The sequence below is a fragment of the Psammomys obesus genome, unplaced genomic scaffold (genome assembly GCF_907164565.1).
Source record: "Psammomys obesus unplaced genomic scaffold, mPsaObe1.curated_primary_1811, whole genome shotgun sequence".
In the NCBI taxonomy this organism is placed as follows: Eukaryota; Metazoa; Chordata; class Mammalia; order Rodentia; family Muridae; genus Psammomys; species Psammomys obesus.
In genome coordinates this window covers 11,302,673-11,315,160 of record NW_026592666.1, presented here as the reverse complement: position 1 = coordinate 11,315,160, position 12,488 = coordinate 11,302,673, and the positions used below count along the sequence as shown (strand labels likewise).

The following is a 12,488-nucleotide window of genomic DNA, read 5'->3' as shown; positions in this document are numbered from 1 at the left end:
CACTGCAGCATCCCTACACACTGCAGCGCTCCTACACACTGCAGCATTCCTACAGACAGAGGACACTGCAGCGCTCCTACAGACAGTGCTGCTGCACTCCTGCAGATGGATGGCACTGCATGACCAGTTCCGACCTTTTCACACGTTCTCACATACACACCTGCAGGTCCTTTTGGTCCTTCTTGCTTTCCAGGTTGGGTGTTCTCGTCACAAAGTCATTCAGCATGCTGTTGAGAGAATCAGCTCCTGGTCACAAGGTTACAGAAACAAACGTGTTCCTGCAGAAAACACTGCCTGTGTGAACGTGGAGACTTCATACCTGAGAAGCAGAAAGTACCCAGGGGGAGCCAGGTTCAGCTGCACAGACTCCTTGAGGACGCCCAGGAGTGAAGGGAAGGTCTCCTGCAGGTCTGGGATGGAAAGCCTGTTAGGAAAGCAGAAACAGGGAACGACACCCTGAGTATGACAAACGAAGCGTGTTTACTTTGAAGCACATTTTCGATGCAGGGAAGCAGACGGGAATGGCGTGTCTGACCAGCCTGTTTTAGTTTATTGCGGTCTGTGCAAGCTTGATTCTTCGCCCAGGGGCAAGCAGCTGCAGTCAGGGCACCTGGAATTTAGCTTTTGGCATGTGGGATGCTCTGGGTTCCACTATCTGCAAAGTGAAAGCCTCAACCAGCTGCTCAGCTTTTGTTTCTGGCCATGCTTGCCCAGCACTGAGGACAGCAGGCATCACGTACGGGGAAGATGCAGCGGAAAGGAAGGTGCTGGCCGCCAATGACCACTGCGCACAGCAGCTGTCAGGTCAGGCCTCTCTGGCATGGAAAGTTGTGCTGGCGTCAGGGCTGTGCAGCCAGGCGCTACGGCACAGGTCGCCAAAGCGCAGGCGCCGTCAAGGGGGTCCCAGGCCACACCCTGATGCCTACCTTACTACCTCGTGCTCCACCTTGGTGGCTCCTCCTCTGCAGCAGAAGGATGGTGAGACCCTGCCTGAAGCAGCTGGGCAGCTCAGAGCCTACACAGGCCGCTGAGGTCAACTGGTATCACAACACCAGCTTTTCCAATAGCTACCCCAGGCTATCCCAAGAGTGGTGTGACTAGCCCAGAGAACTCAGCAAAGGTGCTGCTGAGTGAAGACTGACAGCTAGCTTGAATTTAACACTAACTCAGCGACTCCTTGGGTTACAGTCCTCAGTTTACCTTTCTGTGGTTTCAGACTATGAAGAGCAGGACTAGCTAAGACATTAACTGCTTGAAGCAGGAGACTTTGGGTTGTCAGAATTTACTGTGCCCCCTTCATCCCTCCCCCACGTGAACCCCAGCCCCCGTGTGGATCCCACGCCCACAACCCGATGCACAGGCTCATGTGTCCCCGACAGCGCCACCATCTGGAGACTGTGGAGTCTTTGGAGTAGGAGTCATGGCTGGCTGAGGTGAGGGTGACCCTGCCAACTCTCACTTATCCCAACACAGATGGCCCTATCCAAGCTGTGCCAGGAGAGCAGCTACAGAGGCTCAGTCAAGTGTTCTCAGCACACTGGGGAATCCCCTGCACACCAGCTAAGGCCCAGACTGAGATTCAGCTGAGTGAACCAAAGTGGAGGTGACCCAGCAGAAACCACAGGAAGTCCCAAGCTGGTTCTCTTTTTTCTACAAGCGGCCTTTATGTTTTCCTAGTTGTGGGTCTTTTAAAGACCATTTTGCATAAACTGGAACCTTTTAAAACTTAAAGGCCATCATGCAAATCTTTGCTGACATAAAGTATTCAACGTGCAGCACATATATTTTTTAAAATGTCAACTCAGCTCTTCAGAGAAAGAAAAGTACAGATAACGAAGGTCGCTGGGAACGCGAAGCCACTTAAGACCTCTCTGAACTAAAGCCAAGTGCCACACAGGCGTGGGAGGAGGGGCTTACCTTTGGATGAAGGCATAGCAGAACTGCAGCACGGGAATGTCCACCAGGGGCGACTTCTGGAAAGGAAGGCAACCCGTCACGCAGGCCGGGGGAGGGAGACCCTGCAGGTCTGCGGCTGCAGCGGTTTGAATCTGAGAGTGCTACCCACGCTCCCCAAGTGCAAGTGCTGTGGGGTCTGTGGGGCCTTCAGCGGTGGGTGAGGCCTCTCATCAGGGTGCAGACCTTTGGAGCTCACATCCCAAATCACTCGAAGACCTCTAGACAAGGCAAGGGCCCAGTCCTCGGTACAAGAGTCCCGCTAAGCTTTGACTTCCTTAATCTCGAGTTGCTGGGATTATAGAAAAAGATGGATCCAAATACACCTTTTCTCGGAAAGCTATTAATAGAAATTGAACTAAGATAATCAGAGAAACAGCAAACTTCAGTCACAGACAGAGTCCGGTTCCTTTTTCACACCCTCCAAATAAGAAGGTGCAGTCTTCTATAGACTTCCGAGGAACCAGAAGAAACCCAACTCGGAGAGGTCGCAGGGGCTGCAGATGACTGGCCCAGGGCACACCTGTCCCTCAGAGTCCTCAACCCCTGCTCCTCTCCTTGGCCAAGCCGCCTTAATACCTAGGTACAAGAGTGGATGACAACTGACAACCACCGTCTCGGGAGACCCAGAGGCAGAGCTCCAACATGGGAGGGGTCTGTGTCTTGGACCTTCCGCCCCTGCCCCTCAGGCACTTGGCTCATCAGGGCCCATGGTCATGATCCACGTCTAGTCTCTCCTTCCTTTAGTCATCAACGCACACAATCAGAGCCGGGCCCTGCGCCTCCCCCTGCCGTGGGGGCTGCTGAATCACACGCCTGCAGCCTCCCTCAGGGTCTGGCTTTGTCGGCACTCCACCTGTCAGGCTGGCAGCTCCTGGAGCAGCTACCATTTCGGCTTTCTAGAAGGCGCTCAGAGCTGAGCACCAGGCAGTGTGTGTGGCCTGGGGGACAGGCAAGCTAACCTCAGGGTGGACCTCATGGACAGGCAGGCTGACCTTGTGGGACTCCTGCTGAGAAACAGCAGCACCAGAAGCCCGTCCACCCCCTCCAATGCACAGCAACAGCCTTCCTCACAACCCGAACAATGCTAGTTCTCCACCCCAGTGTTCACAGACGGGGGCAGGAAGGAGCTGCCCGCCTGCAGATGGCCCAGGGCGCTCCCCCGGGCACCTCACCTCGTCCCCCTTGATCTGCTGTGGCCTCTTCACCACCTCCTTCACCAGCTGCAGCACCGAGTCTGTCTGCAGGGTGCTGAGAGCACACACCAGGTCCACAAGGGTGTGCTGGGATGCGCTTGTCTCGGGGACTATCTGTCCAGAGGAAAAGAATCCCTTGAAGGTGTACAGGAGAGAAGAGCAAACCCGCTCACGCACAGCCTCCCACAACGGCCATCCCGGGACAGAGACTGAGTCCACTGTGGTGTGTACAGACATGGGCATGCCTGTGTTTGGGCCCACGAGTGCATGTGCGGGTGCGTGCAAACGCGATGCTGGCTGCCCTCCATGACTATCCTCTCCCTTACGCATTTTATGAGTACACACATCTGGGCGTGCTAGATGTTTCGGCCTGTGAAGTCGGTTCCCTCCTTGCCCCGCAGGGGTGGAGCCCTCCAGGCCCGCTCCACCTCCACCCTCACCTTTGTCTTGCTGTGGCGTCGTGCCTGCTTTCTGCTCCACACTGTGGCAACGGCAGCTATCAGCTGAACCCCGAGGTGGCCTGTCAGGGGGTTCAGCAGCTCTAAAATTTTTTGTCTTATGATCTGGTAAACAGAAAACCAAGAGTTAATTGCAAAAAAAGAGAAAAAGTCATTAGAGTAGCGTCAGGGCCCTCACTGACGCACTTAGGTGCCACCTACAAGACTAAAAATCCCGGTAGTATGCTTCACAGCTGAGGGGACCTGGGCAGAGGACGGGGCTGACACCTCTTGCAAGAGCCAGGACACAGAGATAAAAACTAAGAGTCGGGGTTCTGGGCGTGTATGCTAATTAAGATAAGCAAACTCTCCCAGGCCCAGCACACCCCACACGTCAGTGCCCGGCTTCAGACGCACTCTGAGAGACAAGCCATGTTTAAGCGGGTAGTCGTCAGACACTCAGGTGAGGACTACGTACAATCATCACATGCCTCTGCTGTGTGTAAACTGAGAGGGTTTGCTGCTTTTTATGAGGAAGGGTCTCACGTATCGCAAGGTGGCTGCAAACTCAGTCTGTAGAGGAGGCTAGCCCTAAACTCCTGAGCTTCCTGCTTCCACTTCTAAAGTGCTGAAAATTATAGGTGTGTGCCATCATATTTACCTGAAAGGGGGATTTCTCCATCTGATTTGGACTGTGGGTCCCATTAAACATTCTTTTATGATCTGCGTTTTATTTTCATTTTTTTATGATTTTATGCTATGATTTTTGTGACTTGTTCCCGCACACTTACCTCCTTCTCTGTTACTGAGGCAAGGTGCGGCTAGGCCACTGACTGGCCTGGCACCCCCTGCAGATTCAGCTGGCCTGCAGCCTGCAGCAGTGTTCTTCTGAGTGCTGGGGATACAGGCACGTGCCAGCCTGCCGCTCGCAGAGGGGCAGAGGGAAGGGCGTAGCCGGGGAGAGCAGCATGGTAGTGCGCAGGCAGCTGTAGACCCGGGGAGGCCTCTCACCTTGGTGGTTTTAAAGTAAACAGAGGAGGATCCTTTCGTGGCTCCCAGGAGATCTACAGGTCTCTTCTGAGCCTCCTCCTTTCTGAGGACACTCCAGATGAGGGCCATGGTGTTTACAATGCGAGGCAGCTCTTCCAGAATGGCGTTCTTGGCGTTCCTCAGGCTGATGGGGTCACTTACAGCAGCAGTCTGCAAGTTCAAACAGGCTATGAGGCTCACTGCCCTGTCCGAGCCCCTCTCACCTGCTGCGGACTCGGGGTGGGCCACTGGCCTCATGGTAGTCTGCAAGTGACATCTGTCCCCGCCTGTGTCAGCCTACTGTTTGTTTTCAGAGAAGGAGACCTAACCTGAAACACTTCAGTTATAAACTTTCATTTTATTTTTTGAGACAGGGTCTTTCCATTATGTAGCCCTACCTGTCCTGGAACTCACTCTGTAGACCAGGCTGGCCTTGAACTCACAGAGATCAACCTGCCTCTGCGTTTGGAGTGCTGGGACTAAAGGTTGGGATTTTAACTCAGTCAGAATGGTAGGTGTATGTTAAGATTGTGTTTTATTTTTCAAGACAGGGTCTTATGAAGTCGAGTGGTCTCAGACTTGCTACATGACCAAAGATGGCCCTGAGCTCCTGATCCTCCACCCCTAAGATGATGGCGTCACAGGTACACACCACCAGGGCCAGCGTTTACCCTCAGACTTAGCTACACAGAGCAGAGCGGCTATCTCAGATCTCACATGGTCCATATCAACATCCTGGGAGGTGGACAGAGATGAGTGCAGGCGAGGGGGATGTGCCAGGGCACATAAGGCTGTTTGTAAGCGTGAGGGCCTGAGCTCACACCCCAGACCGCACAGAAGCTGGGCATAGCTGGGCATGCCTGTAGCTTCAGGACTGGACCAGGTGGATCCTGCGGGCACGCCAGGCAGCCGGCCAGGGCGGACGGCTTCTGGTGCAGGGAGACCTGTCCTAAGGCAAAGGGGCGGAGAGCAAAAGAGGAAAAACCTAAAGCTTCCTCTGGCCTCCAGTGCATGAACACAGCTGGTGAATGTGCCCATGACACAGCACACACACCCCCCCACCCACACACATCAACACAAGCCCAAAATCAACAATCTGCTTCACATCTTACCTCTAGTGCCAGCTGATGGAACGTGGGCAAAAGCTCAAGGAATTCACTCACTTTTGTTTCCTGTGTATAGACACCTCTGTGTGTGCACATTTGCATAGTTTGCATGTATTTGCATAACACACTTGTACAGACACCATAGACACGTTTATATTTATGCTTTCACTTGAATCTCTTATATATATTTACATCATTCACATATTATGTATTTAATACAGTCACAGACTAGTACAGACAAGCAATTTGCCTCAGACTTGGGGGGGGGGAAATGTACCTTTTTGTGTTGGGTGGGCTGTTCCAAAAGACAGAAATGGCTAATGGCCGTCAGACCTTCCAGGAGAGTGAGCGGGTAATCTGGAGAAATGTTTTCCTTCTTTGAAGTTGTACTGCAGAGAAGAAATGAGAAACTTAAAATAACGGGGTTGGGTGGGTGATGAGCCAAGCCTGATTCCCAGAGCCCACTCAGAAGGAAAGACCTGACTCCCAAGTTATCCTTAAAACATGCACGCATGAGCGCGCGCACACACACACACCAATAACTATTAGAAGAATATTTAAAAATGAGACACAAATTTTGGAGAATGTGAGGCCATGAAGGGTTCAGGCTGACGTCATTGTGTTTGATGAAAGGGGCTCCTGACAGGAAGCACACAGGTGTCTTCAGTGGCACACCCGTTTACACAATCAGAGCTGAAAACTGTTTAAGGTGCTTTGGCGTCACTGTGACGCTGCCTCTGGGTTTGCCACCCTGCAGAACTAACAGAGTTAACTGACCGTAGAGATGGCCTGGGCAGCTGGGGGTGTTTACACAGGGTTATCATGTGGCACAAAATCCACACTATAGCCAAGGACGGCCTTGCGTGCTGGGGACTGAACCCGTGGGTTTATAAATGCTAACAGGCCAGGACTAAAGGCGGAGCACCCAACCTGACCATGCACACTCCTGGTGACGACAATCACCAGCCTTCTCATTGGTCGGATTATCTTCCAACCGTTAGCCGTGGCAGCACAGGTTCTCCTACAAACTCTGCCTCGAGGAGCATCACGTTCCGCATACCTGACGGCCAGCTTGATAGACTCGCTTTCATACTGTCTGACCAGGTCGTCCAAATTTTTGCAGATCTGGATAACAAAGGGTGCCACCGTCCAGCCCAGAGACTTCCCGAAGTAAGGCAAGGAATGCGTGACCAGGCTCACCCAGGCCGGGTGCATGCCGTAGCCATAGGCCGGCTGCAGGCCTCTCACCACGGCTGAGACCAGGAGGCCCTGGGAGGTGAGGGGGTGGGGCTGCACGTACTGCATGGCACCGATGGCCTGCTGGAAGCTGAGCGCCCTCTGCCACTCTCGGGACAGGGCGGCCTGGCTCTCAGCCTCCTCCTGGCCCTGCCCCAGGTGGTGCTCCAGGACTATGAGCGCCTGCAGCAGCTTCAGCAGCTCGATCTGCAGCGGGTGCTCGCTCCAGATCTGGTCCTGCCCCAGGTTGATCAGGCTCTCCTCGAAGAGGCCGTCCTCCACCAGGGCCCTGCCTCGGTCGGCCGTGGCCAGGCCGTAGCGCTTCTGGCTGGTGTGCATGGACGCCGACAGGGACAGCAGCACGAACTCCTGCACCTTGCACCGCTGCAGCAGGCCTCGGAGAAAGCCGGCGCTCTTCCCTTCTGACGACTTGGCCACGGACACCAGCTGTGTCACTATTCTGATCAGGACCTCCACGCTCTTGACCTGCACGTCCCGGTTGCCGAGGATGTCCCTGTGGCAGACCTTCAGGTAGCAGGGGTAGTAGGACCGCAGGAAGCTCAGGCAGAGGTAGGTGAGGAGCTCAATCAGCAGCGAGTGCGGGCACACACTGGGGGCCTGGGTCTGCAGCTTGCCATAAAAACTCTGGCCAATGAGGGCCTCCTGGTGGCGCGCCAGCAGATTGGAGATGAGGTTGAGGTGCGCCGTGGAGCTGGTGTCCACGCCGGTCTTGGACACAGCCTCAATGAACTCCTTGGGGTTGGTCTTCAGCACGGCCTCCAGCACGGAGAAGGCGTAGAGGACCCTCTGGGAGTCGTAGGGCTGAAGGTAGAGCAGGATGTGTTTGAACAAGGCCTCAAGTGTCTCCTGCTTCTCCTTCTGCTGCTTCAGCAGCCGGGACGTGGTGATGGCCTGGAGCTCCACGTCGGCCTCCTCGTCACTGGAGAGGGACTCGGAGGCCTGTGTCCTGTCTGAGTCCGCTCGCACGAGGCCCAGCTCGGCACTAGCCTTGAGGCTTTCTGGCTGGAAGGCTGGCCGCTTGGAGGACGCCCTGCCCCCGAGGGGGAGGGGCGCACAGCAGTGCTCCTCGTGGCTCAGGTCCCGCAGGTCGTGGGAGGGAGAGGAAAAAGTAGACGTGTTTTCACTGTCTGTGCGGCCTGAGCTCGTGTCCGCAGACTCCGTGTGCTCACTGCTGTCCGGGCCAGAGGCCACCCGGTCTGGAAGGTCCATATGGTAGGGCAGGTCCTCCTCACTGAGGTCACCTTGCGGGGGGCATTTCTCAGGTTCCTTCTCCACCTCAGCCCAGATGGCTTCTCGGTCCACTGTGGTGAACTGGCCGAGGGGCAGCAGCTGCTCGGACGCGCCCTCCTGCAGCTCAGGGGCCCCAAACGACTGCCCGAATGTGGGCTTCTTCCTGTTAAGCCAACGGTGGAAGTCCTCTGGAAATCACAAAATGACACAGGCCTTTAGATCAGAACGGCTAGAGATGACAAGGGAGCTCTGGGGTGATGTCTGGCTTACAGATGGCTTACAGATGGCGCCCAGTGGAACTGTACCCAAGAACAGATGCCATCACAACCAAAACACAGACACAGCAATCTATGTCCTTCAGCTGGAGGGGCGGCTAGGCTAGGAGTATCAGCTGGGAGTGCAGATGGCCCTAGGTTTGGTCCCCAGCACCATAAAGCTGGGTGTTGGCACACATGGGCATGTCAGCTCTTTATTCAGGAGACTGTGACATATACTTATACTGTCGTGTGTTGACTGTAACAATGTTTGAGTTTGTTTTTCTCTTGTTACACAGCTCAGCCTGTCCTCAAATTAATAACCCCAACAGATGGCTGGGGCCTGAGTTATGGGCCACCTTATCTGTGGCACGTTTAATTTTTGGTTTTATCATAAATTCTGGGAGAAGGCACTTTGGAAAATAAGTGTCTCTTATTTTCCGAAGAGGGAAGATAATTCCCTCCTCGGAAACGTATTCCCCAGAAACACCAGCAGGTTTCAAAGCTATGAGGACTGGGCGCGCACTGAAGCAGCATCTGGAGAAAATGGAAAGTGAGCCCAAGACCCACAGCAAGGGCATGGGTTGGGCATGTGCCCATGCCAGACTGCTCCTGGGCTCCAAAGCATGTATCAATGTGCATGTACATATGCACAGGACAAATGACAGGGAGAATCCAGCTGCAGAACAGCTGTATAGAATGCGCGCACGTGCAAGAGCGTCCACAATGCCCAGCTATAGAAAGCCCAGGGGAGGGAGATCTGCCCCCACCAACAGTACCCAGCTCAGCGGCCAGCACTGACAGGCCTCCACTTCAACACTTGACTTCTAAATTACCAGAGAAATTTCTTCTTTTTTTGCATGTGTATGTATGGTGTTTCTGCATGTGTGTAAGTATGTTCAGATGTGTGTGAGCACATTTGGGTGTGCAATGTGGGGGCCTGAGGCTGACTCTGGAGTCTTCCTCTATCAACCTTCCTTGTGTATACTGAGGTCTCTCAGGCGAGCTCGGAGCTCTCAGATCTGGCTGGTCTACCCAGGCAGCTTGGCAGCTTGGCCAGGGACTGTCTGTCTCCTGAGCGCTGGACCACTCATCCGGCGCTCGTGTGGGTGATGAGGGTCTGGACTCAGGTCGTTACTTCATCCAAGGAGCCAGCAGCCCAGCTCCATAGCAGGTTGTTTTGTTTTCAATGGGAACTTGCTAAATGGCCCAGGCTGTCCTTAAGGCGATGGTCCTCCTGTTGCAGCCTAGTGAGTGCTGGAACTACAGGTGTGAACCACTGCCTAATGTTTAACATAGTCACAGCAGCACTTCTGCAATGGGAAAGCACTTGGCACTTTTCAACATCAACTCTCTTTTAAAAAGAGGTGAAAGATCTCAAGGTTTTGCTCTGTGAAGATTCTTGGGTAAGCAACTTCAGCAAGTCTATGGCACAGCAGAAGGAAGAGCAGAGACCAGAGACGACACAGCGGTGTAGGCGGCTGGCTTCCCTTTCTTGTTTTCTTGTACTCGAAGGGAGCGGGAGGCAGCAGCAGCAGCAGCAGCAGCCAGAAGACAGGAAGTGGTGAGGAGTGGAGAGACAGAGCCCAAAGAAGCGCAGGGTGGGGAATCTTTTTAAGGGGGTGGGGCAGCTGGCAAGACAGCTGTGTGCCACAAAGCCTGATGACCTGAGTCCGATCCTTGGAAACTGCACAAGGAAGTTCCAGTCCCTGCAAGCTGCTCTTTGACCTCTGCATGATGTTTTGGCATGCATGTGTCCATACAAGTTAAGTGTATGTGTGTCTGTGTGTGGGGGGGTGTATACACACACACTACATGCAAAACTAAAGAAAAAGAAATGCTGAAGCACAGAGCTGGGTGATGTGCATGGTGCCCCCTTCTTAGGATGTGGATAATTCAGTCAGCTCTTCCAGAAGGCAGCCTGCTCTTCCTGAGAAGGACAGAGGCTCTGGAAGAACCTGGCTCGGAGGACACCACTTCCTTTCCCTCCACCCACCTCAGGGTGGCGCCACCTCGCTTTGTAAGAGTGCGAAAACTGAGCAGATTCCACACAAACACTGACATTCTTAGTCTTCAGAGACCATCCCAAATTTGGGGTGCAAAACTGTGCAGAGTGCCCCTGGGGCCCTGTTTAACAGTGGTGCTGACACCCGGGCACCACACGCCAGCTGAGCAAGGGAGGGATTGCTTCTGGGGATGCTGCGTCTTCGACTGGGATGGCGCAGTCCAGAAGCGCTGTGCTTGTTAAATATGGGCCGCTGACTGGAGAAACTATTTCACTGAGAAGTAACAAGTACATATCGTGACAGGATGCAATGCAGTTGTTAGCATGTGTGCGTACACCACAGGATGGTCAGACAGTCCACACAGCTCGCCCACCACTTCTTTCACAGTGACAAACATCTGGAGTCTACTCCCACAGAGGTGAAGCAGGCACAGAGGTGGCTGCCGGAGGCCAGGCTGGGAGCAAGGGCACGTGCTGGCCAGAGGCATGAAGGCTGCTACCTCAGAAGCGTGCTTTTTTAGTGTCTGGCTGCACAGCAAGGTGACCATAGCTAATAAGAATATATTGCAATATATAATATATTCAGATATTGCCTTTCAATAAGGAAATTCTGACTTTCCAGTGAAAACAGCAACCCACACCCACAAGTTCAAGGCACGTCTACTATGTGAGCATAGCAGACCTACATTTCCTGAGGAAGAGCCTGTGGCCCCTCCCCCTGTATGACGCAGGATCTGCAGGCCGGCCCCCTGTGACGCACGGCTGGGGGTCGTCCCTGTGTGACACACGCCTGCGGCCCCGCCCCCTGGCAGCTGCTCACCCGCAGAGCTCTCTTGCTTGAGGCAGTGGATGGAGGTCCTCTGGGTCTTGGGTTGGAGAAGCAGCAGGAGCATGGGCTCCAGGATGCGAGCCACGTCCCCGAGGGAGAGTGCTCGCACCAGCCAGCCCTGGGCTGCGGCACTGATGGCACCGTCTGTGCAAGCCAGGCTATCCAGGACGACAAACAAGGACCTAGGAGAGGAAAGTCTTGGCTGAGTCCCCTCTGTGCCGCCCTTGCATGTCTGTCTGTCTGCATTGTGGCCCACTTGGAGCCTGTGCTGTTGACTGCAGACACCCCCCGGGGGGGTGCCCAGGCTGGCCTCACAGACCAAGTGGGTAGCAGGCTGTGCCTGGGCAAACCAGAGTCGAACAGCCCAAAGAATGTGTCGTAGTGTGCAGTTGGTGGTGTAACAAATTTTGCCTAGTGCAAGGTGGCTCTAGAACAGCTGTCCCCCTAGGCTGCCTCCTCATCAGGCCACACTGATGAGGCAGCACGGTGATTCTGAGGCTCTCGGGCGTCCTCCTCCCCATCACACTAAAACCCCCACAAGAGTCTCACACCATGCTAAGTGAACTTAGAGGACCTGGGATACCATGTCCCATGCAGCGTGAGCTGAGGTCAAGCAAGGGGTCACGGCTCCCACATGTGGCCCAGCTGCCGGCATCACCAGCAGCCCCCCCCCCCCCCCGCCCCGAGCTCACACATGGGAGGAGTCTGCAGAGCTCCCACGGCTGAGAATGGTGGACACATGAAGAACCGCCTTACCTGTCGAAGGAGCGATTGTGCGATGTCACACGACTACCCTGGATCTCTCGAGTCAGGTGCCAGATGACGGAAAATCGAAACAGAGCTTCCAACCTTGTTCCCTTGATTGGGAAATAACTCTGTATGAGGCAGGGCAAGGCTTTTTTATTTACTTACTTGTTTTGTAGTGACGCTGGTCGGGCCCTTGAATGCCCTGGAACTGCTGTACCCGGCCCTCTCTCCGCTTTTTACTGGTTTATTTTCAGCTCTGACACAGGGTCTCACTAAGCTCGCAGGCTGGCCTTAAACCTGGAGTCCTCTTGCCCCAGCACCCGTGAGGGAGGGACCACAGCCCCGTCATGCCAGGCTCGGCTTCAGGTTCATCTGAAGAATGAACACGGGCCAGTCGGTGCAGTGGGTCAAAGGTGCTTGCTGCCAAGCCTGGTGACTGCAGTTC

The 12,488-nt window shown here is 54.5% G+C and overlaps 1 protein-coding gene across 2 annotated transcripts in view; it reads right to left on the bottom strand.

The window, feature by feature from the left end:
- The window catches only part of Dop1b (DOP1 leucine zipper like protein B), an 88,963-nt gene that overhangs the window by 31,906 nt on the left and 44,569 nt on the right, over positions 1 to 12,488 (bottom strand). For both annotated transcript variants that reach the window (XM_055614866.1, XM_055614867.1), the window contains exons 17-26: positions 12,053 to 12,153; positions 11,288 to 11,478; positions 6,782 to 8,396; positions 5,999 to 6,110; positions 4,598 to 4,786; positions 3,590 to 3,712; positions 3,129 to 3,263; positions 1,918 to 1,973; positions 320 to 424; positions 161 to 227 (exon numbers count right to left, since the gene is read on the bottom strand). In XM_055614866.1, coding sequence (XP_055470841.1) covers positions 161 to 227; positions 320 to 424; positions 1,918 to 1,973; positions 3,129 to 3,263; positions 3,590 to 3,712; positions 4,598 to 4,786; positions 5,999 to 6,110; positions 6,782 to 8,396; positions 11,288 to 11,478; positions 12,053 to 12,153 — 2,694 coding nt within the window. The remainder of the gene's footprint in view (positions 1 to 160; positions 228 to 319; positions 425 to 1,917; positions 1,974 to 3,128; positions 3,264 to 3,589; positions 3,713 to 4,597; positions 4,787 to 5,998; positions 6,111 to 6,781; positions 8,397 to 11,287; positions 11,479 to 12,052; positions 12,154 to 12,488) is intronic.